This window comes from Sinocyclocheilus rhinocerous, unplaced genomic scaffold (genome assembly GCF_001515625.1).
Source record: "Sinocyclocheilus rhinocerous isolate Xijiao unplaced genomic scaffold, SAMN03320098_v1.1 scaffold993, whole genome shotgun sequence".
Classification (NCBI taxonomy): Eukaryota; Metazoa; Chordata; class Actinopteri; order Cypriniformes; family Cyprinidae; genus Sinocyclocheilus; species Sinocyclocheilus rhinocerous.
The window spans coordinates 1933316-1947169 of record NW_015639771.1 but is presented as its reverse complement, the minus strand read 5'-3'; the positions used below and the strand labels follow the sequence as shown (position 1 = coordinate 1947169).

General features: G+C 37.4%; 2 protein-coding genes across 3 annotated transcripts in view; both read left to right on the top strand.

The window, feature by feature from the left end:
- LOC107751755 (synaptotagmin-like protein 2) overlaps positions 1-8392 on the top strand; it is a 9998-nt gene extending 1606 nt beyond the window's left edge. The window contains exons 2-17 of one of the 2 annotated variants that reach the window (XM_016567519.1): positions 1454-1599; positions 1874-1937; positions 2077-2122; positions 2397-2436; positions 3134-3492; positions 4118-4766; positions 4978-5063; positions 5152-5169; positions 5245-5349; positions 5884-6056; positions 6168-6270; positions 6354-6515; positions 6663-6738; positions 6852-6951; positions 7600-7805; positions 7931-8392. In XM_016567519.1, coding sequence (XP_016423005.1) covers positions 1454-1599; positions 1874-1937; positions 2077-2122; positions 2397-2436; positions 3134-3492; positions 4118-4766; positions 4978-5063; positions 5152-5169; positions 5245-5349; positions 5884-6056; positions 6168-6270; positions 6354-6515; positions 6663-6738; positions 6852-6951; positions 7600-7805; positions 7931-8070 — 2473 coding nt within the window. In that variant the 3' untranslated portion in view covers positions 8071-8392. The remainder of the gene's footprint in view (positions 1-1453; positions 1600-1873; positions 1938-2076; positions 2123-2396; positions 2437-3133; positions 3493-4117; positions 4767-4977; positions 5064-5151; positions 5170-5244; positions 5350-5883; positions 6057-6167; positions 6271-6353; positions 6516-6662; positions 6739-6851; positions 6952-7599; positions 7806-7930) is intronic. The other variant, XM_016567520.1, reaches the window with a different exon arrangement.
- Positions 8393-8874: 482 nt separating this feature from the next.
- LOC107751756 (gap junction alpha-1 protein-like) lies at positions 8875-10990 on the top strand. Its single transcript, XM_016567521.1, has 2 exons — positions 8875-9084; positions 9655-10990. The coding sequence occupies exon 2, from the start codon at positions 9700-9702 to the stop codon at positions 10762-10764; it is 1065 nt and encodes a 354-aa protein (XP_016423007.1). The 5' UTR covers positions 8875-9084; positions 9655-9699; the 3' UTR covers positions 10765-10990.
- The last annotated feature ends 2864 nt before the right edge of the window (positions 10991-13854 follow it).

Here is a 13854-nt window from a genome sequence, read left to right as displayed (position 1 = left end):
ATAATTGTTCATATATCTATTGAAGTACTGATGTTCTTGTCTATAACTCCTCCCCGAACTTCCCTCTGCCCTGTATCTTGGTCTCTCATTGGCTGTAGGTCATCGCCGATGTAGTTTTCAGTCAGAAATCATTGCACACAGCGTGATTGTGAATAGCCGACAGCTCCAGACATTTAGCATGCCACATATTTAGCGGGCGTCGGCGATTCCCTCAGATCGCGTCTTTGATAATTCACACTGTGTGATTGTCACTCGCGTGAACCAGCACCGATTTGCCTCCGATTTCGGGCATTTGTCGGCGATTTCGCAAAACCTGTCGGCGAGTGAAAAATCGGGCTAAAATCGTGGTGTGAACTCGGCATGAGGGTTAAGGCGGGCGTACCCGGTGCGATTTTTGCTGTTGTACAAGCTTGCAGGCAATTCTTTTCTCTCGGGAGAAAATCGCAGATGCTCACATGGTCGCGGCTCGTACTGTGTGAGAAGAATTACGGGCCGATCCGAGACGTTAGGAGCACCTCCCGTCCTCCCGATAATTTTCAAACATGTCAAAAAAAATCGGATGCTGTCGGTTTAAATTCGTGGCGTGTGAGGTTGAATGAGACGATTTGGCGCATCTGAAGTTGACCAATCAGAAGATGACAAAAACCATATAGTCTATAATAATTTTAGTTTAATTATACAGTTCTATTTTTTATTTGTTATTCCGAATGTGCCAAATTTGCCGTTCAGCTTTATGAATGAATGTATTTCCGGCAAAACGAGCAGAAATTCAGAAATGGCCTACTCACTCGAGTTCTTTATGAAGAACATAAAGTCCATGCTTTTCTCTGCTTTTCAGCCATTCTCTTTGCCATGTCCTTTGTCTTGTTGTTTTTTTTGGACGTCACAAGCCGCCTGCCACAAAGTAAACTATTTCGTCCTCAGAATCCATATTTTTATGAATAGCGCGAAACGTAATGCTTACGTCAGAGTTTGTAAAATCGTAGTAAATTCGTGTCGTGTGTGACTGCCTAAACTCAATCGTGACATGTGCCAGAGCTCACGACGTTCTGACCTTCAGAATCGCACCGTGTACGCCCGCCTTTAAGTGTGCTTACTTAAAGGGATAGTTCATCCAAAAAAGTAAATTCTGTCATCGTTTTCTCACCCTCAAGTTGTTCCATACCTATATACGTTTATTTTCCCTGTTGAACTTAAAAGAATGTATTTTATGACAGAATTTTCATTTTGGGTGAACTTTTAAGTATGCTAGTGAACCCTAACTAGTGAGCCAAAGCATATGCTAAACAGCTAATCATATTTTTCCTAAATATTGCCATTTTCATTTTGGGGTGTGGGAGCAATGTTTAAGTTATAATGACTTCTGCACATTTTCCAAAGTCTTTGGCCAAAGTATTCTAAATAGTGCATCTGTAGTATTCAGAACCCTGTTTGTGCTTTTATGACATATCAGGAAACTGAGGCAGTCAGTCCCTGACTTTCAACAGCTGAAGACTTTGACAGGTGAGTGGTTTGAAGAGCTCAGGGTCAAGCGATACGGGCAGCAGACAGATGTCACTGCAGTGGTGAGGTCCACCATGAGATGGAAGAAAACAGCAGGTATGCAGAGTTCATGCCATCCTTATTGAGCTGATGCTGTTATCTTTGAGTACACACAACACACCTGTCTGGTCATTTCAAACTTTTTTGCTTTCTGACTGAGTCATAGATACAACATACTGTGTCCTGATTATGCCCTGCATTGCCCTTCGCTACTGTAACTAAAACTCCATTTCACTGTTAAGTGAATATGAACTAGGTGCATCTAGGTTTGAATCAAACAGTTTTGAGTGTGTCAGAACTGATTATATTTGCTGTTTCTTTTTTAACTCAGCTCATAAACCCAACCCATTCCTGAATGAAAAGGAGGATCACAGCACACCTTCAACGTATTCAAAGTAATGGCCTTTATTTTACAGCGCTGAACTGCCAACCAAATGTATTTTGGATGGATTTTCAGTATGTAAATTTTTCAATATGCCTGTAATATTATGATATATATATTTTATATATTATATATATTTTTGTCCACTGTAGTCCATCAGCTGACCCTAGATTAATTCATCCAGCACTTAGTAAAGAGGTTTGTCATATTTTATATTATATTTAATTCAATTCAATTAAATTCAAGTTTATTTGTATAGCGCTTTTCACAATACAAATCGTTGCAAATCAGCTTTACAGAAAATTAAGTTTCTACAATATATTTAGTAGTAGCTTGTCAGTGGTGACTGTCAAATTGATATGACAGAAATGTACGGTAAAATTCAGTGTTATATTTAATATTTATTTTTTCTGTAAATATTTAGAATGTAAGACCAGAATTTCAATTTTATTTTTAATTTATTTATTTACAGAGTTATCATCAATATACTGATGAGGACTTTATGGATGGAGGTGAGTTTTAATCACATGAATAAACATGGATTTTTAAAAAAAATATAAGTTAATCATTGAGGATTCATGAATGCTTTGTAGGGAATTACAATAACGTCCTAATCTGGGGTTGGTAAGATTTTTAAATGTTTTTAAATATGACTCTTATGATCACAGATCCTGCATTTATTTGACAAAAAAAGTTTATTTTTCCTGTTGAACTTAAAAGAATATATTTTATGACAGAACTTTCATTTTGGGTGAACTTTAAGTATGCTAGTGAACCCTAGTGAACCAAAGCATATGCTAAAAACAGCTAATAATTTTTTCCCTAAATATTGCTATTTTCATTTTGGGGTGTGGGAGCAATGTTTAAATATGACTTATGATCACAGATCCTGCATTTATTTGACAAAAAATACAGTAAAAACAGTAATATTATGAAATAGAAAACAGTTAGTTTAAATTGTATTACTATTAAAATGTAATTTTTATCCTGTGACATAAAGCTGAATTCTCAGCAGCCATTACTCCAATCTTCAGTGTCACATGATCCATAAAAATCATTCTGATATGCTGATTTGATGCTATTATTTTCAGTGTTGAAAACAGTTGTGCTACTTAATATTTTTGTGGAAACTGATCATTTAGTATTGTGTGAGTTCGATTTGGTGATATTTTGGTCATAATTTCCAGTACAAATGATCTGTGTTTACAGAGGCTTCATCTGCTCCAAGAGTGGCTGGAAGAAAAGAAAAACTACGAGCAGAACTCAATGGCAATCATGTCCTCAATAGCACTGACCCACAACACAATTCATCGGAAGCACAACCCAAAGAGCTCTCTGGTGACCAAACAACTGTTTTTCCCTTCTTAAGTGCAGTTCAAAACACTAAACCCGAAAGAGGCACCACAAAACATGCAACAAATCCAGAGCCAGGGCGAAAAGTTTCACTCCCTCCAGCATTACGTAAAGACCAATCGTTTGAAGAGAACTGGGTGAAGATCTCCCTCGAACCAAATGCAGTGAAACCTATGCATGATGAAAGCAATAGCGTTGGACCTAAACAAAAAGAGGTAAAATCACATGTTGAGAATACAGAGACCTTAAAGAAGCAGGACACATCAAGTCCAAACACAGAGCCTCCATCTTTAAATTGCATGGACCAAACATCATTTCAAATTGTATCTCAAGCTGAACCTAAAGACTTTAACCAAGATGTTTTCTTAGAAAGATGTTCATCAACTGAGTTTCAGAATCAACCACAGACTTCCTTAGTTTTCACCAGTGATAGGCCAGAATTGACTAGACACTCAAATCACGAAGGTTCAGAGGAGGTTAACGAGTCTACTAATGCTTTCCAAGATGGTACAGGCAGAGATCAGCAGTGTTCAGTTGAATGTACGTTTAGAGAGTCTGAGAGCGATAAACTGGGTCCCTCAGACTCTGCTAATGAGCATGATAAGAGAACGATGGTCTCCAGAGATATACTTAATGATGAGGCAAGTTCAGACAGGAAGGGAGGTGAAGGGAAAAATGTAAGCGCTGGTTTACTTGTTGAGACAGATCAAGTAGTTGAGTGTGTAGCTGGTGAGGAACAAATCAATAAGCATTCCTCTGCTGAAAAAGCGTCCCAAAGTCAGTCATTAAAATGGGGGATTGAAATGGATTCTCATGAATTTCCCTCTTGACACTCTGCAGGGGAAAGATGCTTCCGGTGATTCTGGCGATGACCGACCAGTGGAAATGGAAAAGAAAACACTTAAAAAAAAAGAGCTGTTGCACAATAAAACAGCCGATATAAGTGTAGTAGAAGATTTCAAAATGTCCTCACCACCTTCAAAACCAAGTGTCAGTGACAAAACTGTGCAAAGATATCTTGATGCTCATGAAGATAAAGAAAAAATTAAGATAAAGTCATCAAATGATCAGAATTTAGCAAAAGACACTAACAATACAAGTCAAGTTTTAGCAGAATTATGCCAAGACTATCTTTCAATGACAGATGATGGGAAATTAGTGCACATTGGAAATGCTGGAGTGCACGTTGACACTAAACATAATGACAAAACTGCTGTTGAACCAATTCGACCAGCTAAACCTACAAGTGAAGATGTTGCTGGGCTGGGTCAAGGTTCTTCCGAGATGAAAGTTGAGGAGGACAATGCTGAAACCGAGCAGGGGATGAAGTCAGATATAGTACTAAGTGTTCTGGCCAGAGCTCAAAAGACAAGACCACCCGTCCTGCAGAAGAACACTGCTCTGGAGCCAAAGCAGGAGACTAGAGATGATACGGTTCCCACAATAGTCATTATGCCATCTGAATCTCCAGATCCAACAGAAATGAAAGGTAACTGATTATGAGATCTGATATTAGAGGCTGATTCACCATGTTAGCTTGAAGTGTGAAATCTGATTTCTGAAGTGCCCTTAAGGGCTGATATGTGAGAAAGAGAAGAGAGTGTTCACTTAAGCTCAGGTTTAACTTGTTAGATTTCTCCCGGTATATTCACATGCATGGATTTATATCTTAATTGAGCTTTATTCTTTGATTTCTTTAGGACAAAAACATGGCGTGTCAGATCTAGAGGCTTTACTTGAGGGATCCACATCTAAAACTCCTTCCTACACTGCAGATGCTTCGGGGGTGAGTTACTGTTCATCCTGCAAATGTAATTTATACTGTTGCAGTACTTGAAATATCATTTCATCATTCCTTTTATCCTCCACTGCAGTGTGTAGTATTGATCAGAGTAAGTTGCTTACTGTCAAATGTAAACTTATGTTCTGTTTTGCTGTTTTTGTTTATATTGTTTTCTATGTCACAGGATGAAGGAGTTGATTCAGATGATGATGATACTTCATTGTCCAGCTATGGGTCAGATCTCTCTAGCAGAAAAGGCTATTCGGCTAGCGCGTTGTCTCTTACTGATGTGAGCTGGACCTTTTCCATTTCTACTTTGTATTTTTAAATGTTTAAAGGCTTAGTTTGCCATTGCTTGTCCAAACTTGTCAATTACCTGATAAACAGTTTATTATAAGTAGTTCCGGCCCCAGATTTATGGTTGAGCCAGTGCTGGCTTGTTTGAAAGGCACCATAAAGCCGTAGCGTTTTAAGTAAATCGAGACGTTTCTGCATATTAAACATCACAAAAATAATCTAAGCAACGAAAAACACATTTAAATAGCCCTTAAATAGTATCAAATATCTGCATTACATAATGTCATTGAATGTTGTTATGTTTTGCAGTCTAGCATGTGCTTATGTCACATAAGGGCCGTTGTGCTCCAGTGGGCGCAGGTTCAAGTACAGACTGTGTCATTTCCCCATCCCATATTCCCCTCTCTCTCCCACCCTTTCCTGTCATCATTCAATTTCCTATCCCAAGTACAAGGCAATAAAAGTCCAAAATTAAAAAAGATGGTGTTCCAGAGATTTATCCGTGTTCCTTCCCCTCCCCCATAAGCGCACCGGTAGTTTGCTGAGTGTGTACAGCGACGCAGGGGATTTTGGGAATGTTGAAGTGCAGGGCTCTGTGGAGTTTGCAGTGATGTACAGCCCTGTTGGAGAGCTGATCATCATGATTGAACAGTGCCAGGATCTGGCCATAGCTGATCCACGTAAACAACGCACTGACCCGTGAGTTCTGAAACTAAAAAGAAAATCTGTACTAAGAAAATAAATGAATTAAAGCTATATATTATCTATCTATCTATCTATCTGTCTGTCTGTCTACCTATCTATCTTCAGTTATGTGAAGACTTACCTCTATCCAGACAAGTCACGTCGCAGCAAAAGGAAAACTTCCATTAAGAAACGGACTGCGAATCCAGTTTACGTTGAATCTCTGAGAGTATGTTTCTCTGTGACACTAAAATATCAAATGAATATTTAATATAACCTTGCATCTTATCTGTACTGTAAATCTCTATTCAGTACAAAGTGAAGCGTGAAGAGCTGCCGGATAAGACTCTGAATCTGTCCGTGTGGCACAATGACTCCAGAGGCAGAAATGTGTTCCTGGGGCAGGTTGAGATCAGTTTTAAGACCTGGGACTGGGGACATGAGCCCCTCACCTGGTACAACCTACAGCCAAAGGTACACTGCCTAAAATGTTTGTGAAAAACATACTTTCAAATGATTTTGTGTTTAGGAACAGCCTGTACGTTCTTTCATATAAAGTGATATCTCAGTTCAACCTAGTTCTCTGATATAACAGAATATTACATTTTCTTTTGATTATAGACCTCAGAAAATCAAGAATCGCAAGAGTCTAATGGATTGTTATCAATTTCACTGAAATATGCCCCTCCGGAGTCCGGTACAGTTTCAAATGTCAATGTTGCGTCTGTGTATTTCATATCATTCTGTATACCTAAGTTTAGAAGTGCAGCTCATGACAAACAAGCTTTAAAATGTGTTATTTGATTTCAGGTGGGTCGAAGAACAGCACCGGGGAGATTCATGTCTGGCTGCGGGAGGCAAAGGAATTACGTTGCCTGAAGCCTCAGGGAGTCGATTCATTTGTTAAGTGGTGAGGGTGTGCCTGTCATCTGTTACGGACATGACTTTCAAAGCAGCTAAAGCCATTGTTCCATCTCTAACTCTCTCTCCCTCTCTCATGCTTCCTCTTTATGTTTTTTTTTCTATCCAAATGACATGAGAAGAAAGGAAATGACCCAGACGACCCATTTCATTCATTTTGTTTGGTTTAAAAGATAAAAAAATTATATACAGAACTAACTTCATTGTAACATTTTCACAAACTCATTTTACACATAGTCAGACAAATGTTTTTCCTGATGCAGTTTTATAGGTTTAAAATGTCTGTTCTAGCACTATATTTATTTACAGTATTTTGTTTAGATTTACATAAGCTGCTGTGAGTCAGAAAAAAACATGACCAGGTCATATTTCACCCCAGAATCAAAAGAAAAAATAAGAAATTTGACTGTGCATAAAAATTCTCATTACTGTAATGCCTCCAGTCATTTCAATTAAAGCTTATTTTGAGATTACATTACAAAAAGTAATGTATTTTTAATTTTTTTTAAAAATATTTTAACATGATTAAATTTCTTAATAAAATTTCTTATTTCTTTCTTTTGATTTTGGGGTGAAATATGACCTGGACATATTTTTGACAGGTGAGATTCACTAATAATTTTGTTTTGTTTCTTAGCTACATTTTACCAGATACCAGAAAGAAAAGCCGCCAGAAGACTCGCATTGTAAAAAAGACGCAGGACCCTGTGTATAACCATGCCATGGTGTATGACGGGTTCAAAACTGGGGAGGTCAGTGAGGCCTGCTGCGAATTGACTGTTTGGGATCACAACACACTCGCCAATCAGTTTCTGGGAGGTCTGCGCCTCAGTCTCGGAACAGGTAACAAAAGCATTTCTTCATTGCAGCTGTATTTTGTACCTAATCTATATTTCGAGTCCTGATCTAAAAGCTGAAGGAAGGTTTCTTGAAGCCATTCCATTAACATTGTCTCTCTTAACTTGCAGGACAGAGCTATGGCAAGAAAGTTGATTGGCTGGATTCGATGGATGAGGAAATTCAAATATGGAAAAGAATGTTGGCTAATCCAAACAGCTGGGTTGAGGGAGAGCTTCCCCTGAGGTCCTCCATGACCCCGAGGAAATGAACCTCCTGAGGCTGTGGTCTGGAATGTTTAGTTGCAAAAGAAAAACAGTTGTTGGTTCCCAAAACAAACCAAGCATATTCGATTACCAAGTCATTTTCTTCATTTCAGCCCTTCTCTCAACAAAAAAGGATATTTTCTGCAAACAATACAAAGAGTATATTAAATAATATGTTGAGAACTTAGTTTGAACATCAGATATGACTATTAGCTATCGAGAGTATATATGGAATAGTCAATCATGCTTAATAATATTAAATAATTTATCCATACATAAATTGATATATGTATTTTAAGAGATGTGATTGTTGTGATTCATTTTAAAATAAACAAGTGAAAAAACTTTTGAAGTTGATTGTTCACTGAAAAAAAGATAGAACATGCTTTTTAAAATGCATTTAGCATTTATATATTCTATAGATTACACTGCTATATTAATTGAACTCTTCAAATGCATATATATATATATATATATATATATATAGATAGATAGATATAGATAATTGTTACATAAATTGACATTATAAATGCAGTGTTTACATGAATTTACTTATTACTTAAACTTATTTTGCAAAAAGTAACTGAAGAACTGCTCTGACCAGAATGTTGCATTCGTTCGTTCCAAGAGAACCTTTCGAATCTTCTGTCGTCATGGAAACAGATGAACTGGAACATTCCCCAGCATTTTGAAGGCCTGGTTGCGTCTGTGGCATGTTGCTGATTCTACAGAAGATGGCGGTATTTCCCACTTTCATTGCACTCCCTCATTCCAAGACATTTCCTCCCTAAAAATATAACGGAGATGGAGAAGTTCTGGAAGTCCATAAGTTTGAGTCAGCTGAAGTTTAACTTCCCCCCTTCTGACTAAGTCCCTCCGATGGATAAGATGAGGAAACTTTCGCCGTAGGAAAACTCATTTTATATCGAAACTGCTTATTTTGGGGAAATTTGTCATTGAAATGTTACAAATAGTTATCGTAACTGTCAAGACGTTTGGCGGTTTTAACGACTTTCCTGGTAAGAAACATACTTTACAACATAGCATTTAGTCAACATGTATTGGAAATATGTTAAAACTTAAAAGTTGGTAGGATACAAACTGTATAGGCCTATATTTGTGTATTTATGCATGTTTTTGTTTATTAAATAGCGTCGTTTGTTTATAGTCTGGAACTGGATAGTATATAGTTTAAAAATATATTAGTAGGTTAAATCTGTGATAAAGGTGTTAAGCCTCAGAAGTTTGTTTTCCAGAAATACTGTGTTTTTGTGATTTAAAAAAATACTATGTATAAAAAAAATTAAAAAAATTTTTTTTATCCTTTAGTATTTGTGTTTTAGCCTATTTACTTGTTGTTCTGAATTTTACAAAAATGCAATATTTTTTAAATATCTGTTGAAAGGTCAGAAATCCCCAAAGCATTATTTCAAAGCGGGGATTGACCCAGGAACATTTCTGAAGAAGAGCCAAGGACTTATGTTATTGTACTTGGCAGTAATATGGGGAGCGAGGAGACCACTTGGATGTGTTTAACACTGGGGTTCATCTGTGTTTATAATACTCATTGAATTTATTCTCTGTGTCAGCTTGAAGGTTGGTCATCTCCTGTCTAATCCAGAACATCTTTCATCATGGGTGACTGGAGCGCACTGGGGAAACTTCTTGACAAGGTCCAGGCGTACTCCACGGCAGGAGGCAAAGTCTGGCTCTCCATCCTCTTCATCTTCCGGATCCTGGTGTTGGGGACGGCGGTGGAGTCTGCCTGGGGAGATGAGCAGTCGGCGTTCAAGTGCAACACGCTGCAGCCCGGCTGCGAGAACGTGTGCTACGACAAGTCGTTCCCCATCTCCCATGTGCGCTTCTGGGTGCTGCAGATCATATTTGTGTCCATGCCGACCCTCCTGTACCTCAGCCATGTCGTGTTCCTTATGCACAAGGAGGAGAAATTGAATAAAAAGGAGGAGAAATTAAGAGAAATCCAGAGCAAAGGAGGAGATGTGGATGTGCTGTTGAGGAACATTGAAATGAAGAAATTCAAGTATGGCCTGGAAGATCACGGGAAGATCAAAATGAGAGGAGGGATATTTTACACATATATAGTGAGCATTGTGTTGAAGTCCATATTTGAAGTTGTTTTCCTGTTGATTCAGTGGCACCTTTATGGATTCACGCTGTCGACTGTTTATACATGTCAAAAGTTCCCTTGTCCACATAAAGTAGACTGCTTTTTGTCTCGTCCCACCGAGAAGACGGTTTTTATAATCTTTATGTTGGTTGTTTCGCTTGTCTCTCTGGCCCTCAATGTCTTTGAGTTTTTTTATGTGATTTTCAAGAGGATGAAGGACCGATTCAAAGAGTCGGAGAAAAACTTTGAAAGCGCCTGTAATATCAAGCCCTGCCCAAGGAACTTGTCCAGTTATGGGTATTACAACGACTGCTCAGCACCCGTCCCTAATCTGGGCTATAACCTAGATACGGGCGATAAGTCCAACTCCTCTGACAATTACGACAAGCAGGCTAATGAGCAGAATTGGACTAATTACAGTACAGAACAGAACCAGCTGGGTCACACTCAGCGCTTTCCATATCCCGAGAAAGTGACTCTGGGGAAGGATCTTCTGCTGCTCAAAGAGCTTGAACCTCGACCCAGTAGTCGAGCGAGCAGTCGGGCCAGGCCGGATGATCTTGACATCTAGCAGAAGCCTCAAACACAGGTTCCATGGACAATTTCGAACTTTTACAAGCGGTGAACATTAAAGCTGCAGTCCGTAACTTTTTTTGGTTAAAAATTATCCGAAATCAATATTTGAGCAAGTACATAACCAGCCAGTGTTCAAAACTATCGCCTTACTTTAGCCAGATTCACAACAGTTATCTTATAATAATTTTTTCGAATTTTAGAGTGGTTACGGGTAGGTTTTCGTGGGAAATTCGAGCATGGCACTGCGTCATTACGTCACGTCTGTAAACATAAAGAAGTTGTCCCGGTTACTAGGCTATCGCATGTGAGGATCCTGCAGGTGACGGATCATTTATAGCCTTTTCTCACAGCAGCCAGAATAATTAAATGTATCATTTTGATGGCGGATTGTAATCCATAAAGGATTATGTGTTTATGAAACACATGTGAATGAAATTAAATTATATTCCAGTTATAAATGTGCTTCTGATTACAGATAGCCTGGGATTACAAAGATTTGTATTTTAAAGAAAACCAGTTCAAAGGGAGCATAATTTGCTTTTTGGGTTAAAAGAATTTCTTAATATGAAATTCGAAGAGTATGACAATTAGATTAGACTGTGCAGAAATTGAAATCTACACGCTAATACACACTCATAGTCACCAATGCTGATGTTGTTAACATTTATCATTTGAGAATAAAGTATAACAATAATAATAATTTGAATGGTTTGATGTGATATGAGCTAACCGATCTTTAGATTTAATCACCAGCAAGATTGATGGTAATGCTTTTTTCCTCAGTTGGTCAGAATAAACATGGCAGACTTGTTACTTACTTGTTCAGATGGCAATATACGGTGAAAATTCTTATTTGGGTCATATTCCAAGACGTAGGCTAGAATCTGTGATTGCGAAGTACAGTAAATATCCACACTGGTGCGGTGACTGACTGCCACACCTAATGTACCCTTCGGAACATTAGATTCATCCGCACTGGAGCCGAGCCGACTCACAACCCACGCAAGCTAGATAATTCCGCACACAGCTGCAATTCCAGGTTTTCAAACAGAGATGGCGACAAAGAGGCAAAACTTACGGACTGCAGCTTTAAAAAATAAAAATAAAAACTGTGAAAAGGACACTATCACTGACATCCAAAGAGTAATATTTCTGCATTTATATTTATTTTAAGAGTTTTTGCTATTGTAACTCAAGCCAAACTGTTTTTTAAGTGAACTGTATTTGAGCTGTGATTGTAAGAATTTAAATAATTTCATAGGTTTACTCTAAAATAAACATTTAATATAGTAAGTATGTGGGTAGTTGATGCATATGTGTCGATATATTTTCTTTACGTCAACACCAAGCTTTAGGATAAGATGTATAATGAAAATTGTATAAATTCTTTAGAATTTTTCACAATTTTAAGCACTATTTTGCCTTCACTTCACTACACTAAACAAGTTTTAAATGCTGCAAATATTCCATGTAGTCTCTCTAATTTATGAGGTCATAAAACTGCATAGATAATAATTATAAGTAGAAGTATAAATACTGCAGTATAAGTAATATATTTTATTATATATATATTTATTTTAAGATTTGGAAATTATAAAAGGACCAGGGTTATTGTTAACTAAAACGAAAATCATATTTAAATGCATTTTGTCAACTGAAATTAAATAAATTATTTTAGTACTTGCTGTGCTGAAACTAAACTAAAACTAAACTAAACTGAACTGAACTAAAATTTTAAAAACTTTAAAATAAAAATGAAAAATATAAAAATAAAAACAAATTAAAAGGGTCCTATGATGTTGCTAAAAAGAACATTATTTTGTGTATTTGGTGTAATGAAATGTGTTTATGCAGTTTAAGGTTAAAAAAAACACATTATTTTCCACATACTGTACATTATTGTTTCTCCTCTATGCCCCGCCTTTCTGAAATGCGTAGATTTTTACAAAGCTCATCGGTCTGAAAAAGCGAGGTGTGCTGTGATTTCTGGAACAAATACAACTTAACCACTGATTTCTAGTCGTGTCCTCTTTTGGAAGGCCAAACAAAGTAGTTTTGCTTTCACAACGAAACACACAGCGTCACACATGGCGGGCTTGAGTGAGCGGCGGCCGGCGGATTTGACAAAGGAGCTTGCGGCAACCACATGGCGGCAGCAACAATACTACAGCGAGAATAAAAGTTACGCCTTCTTTCTTTGCGTGAACATTTGGGCGGCGTTATGCAAATCTTCCCACATCGTGACGTAGACATGTGGGGGCGTGTTAGAACGAGCCGTTTTAGGTAGGCGTGGTTGACTTAACTTATAAAAGAGTATCTCTTTAGATTTGAGACTTTAGTCTTTGCAAATTTACAGATCTTCTTTATGCACCAAGAGCTTGTAACACTCCAAAGAGAAAGGAAACATTGAAATCGCATCATATGACCCCTTTAAAAATATTAATAAAAACTATAATCATGTATCAATGATAATAATAATAATAAAAAAAACATTTGTCAACTTCCAAAAAGTATTTAATATCATCTACCTATATGCATTTTAAATACAGCATTTTTTTTTTTTCATTAAAAAAAAGAGTGAAATCAAGTTAAATGTGTAATGTTTTACAGCACACGTAAATCTATTCAGTTTAACCCTACTGGAATAAATTAAGATCATTCATGCTACTCCAGCAGGAACTTAACACAAACATTCTTTTTTCCATTCTTCTTTTTCCAACAGCATTTTTCCATTGTGGGAAGTTAGCCAGAGCATATAAATGGAGAACTGTTTTCTGGAATCTTTACAGTAACTGTACATAGTTTTCTGCTCTGGGCCAGTAAAGACCAATGTCAAGCCACCTGATTGCTTATCAGAGCTAAGTGTAAAGTGTGGACATAAATGTTGGTTATCATATTCACATAATTCACAAGTGGCAAACTGACTCCCTCTGACTGACAAATGAAAGCCTTAAAACGAGTTAACTAGATTCAACTTTTTCCTCTGTTCTCAGAGTTTCCTATTTATTTGAAGGGCTAAATGAAAACACATGCTTTCACTCAAGTCTACCAGCCACATGTGGCTGAGCAAAAAGGCAAAAAACCC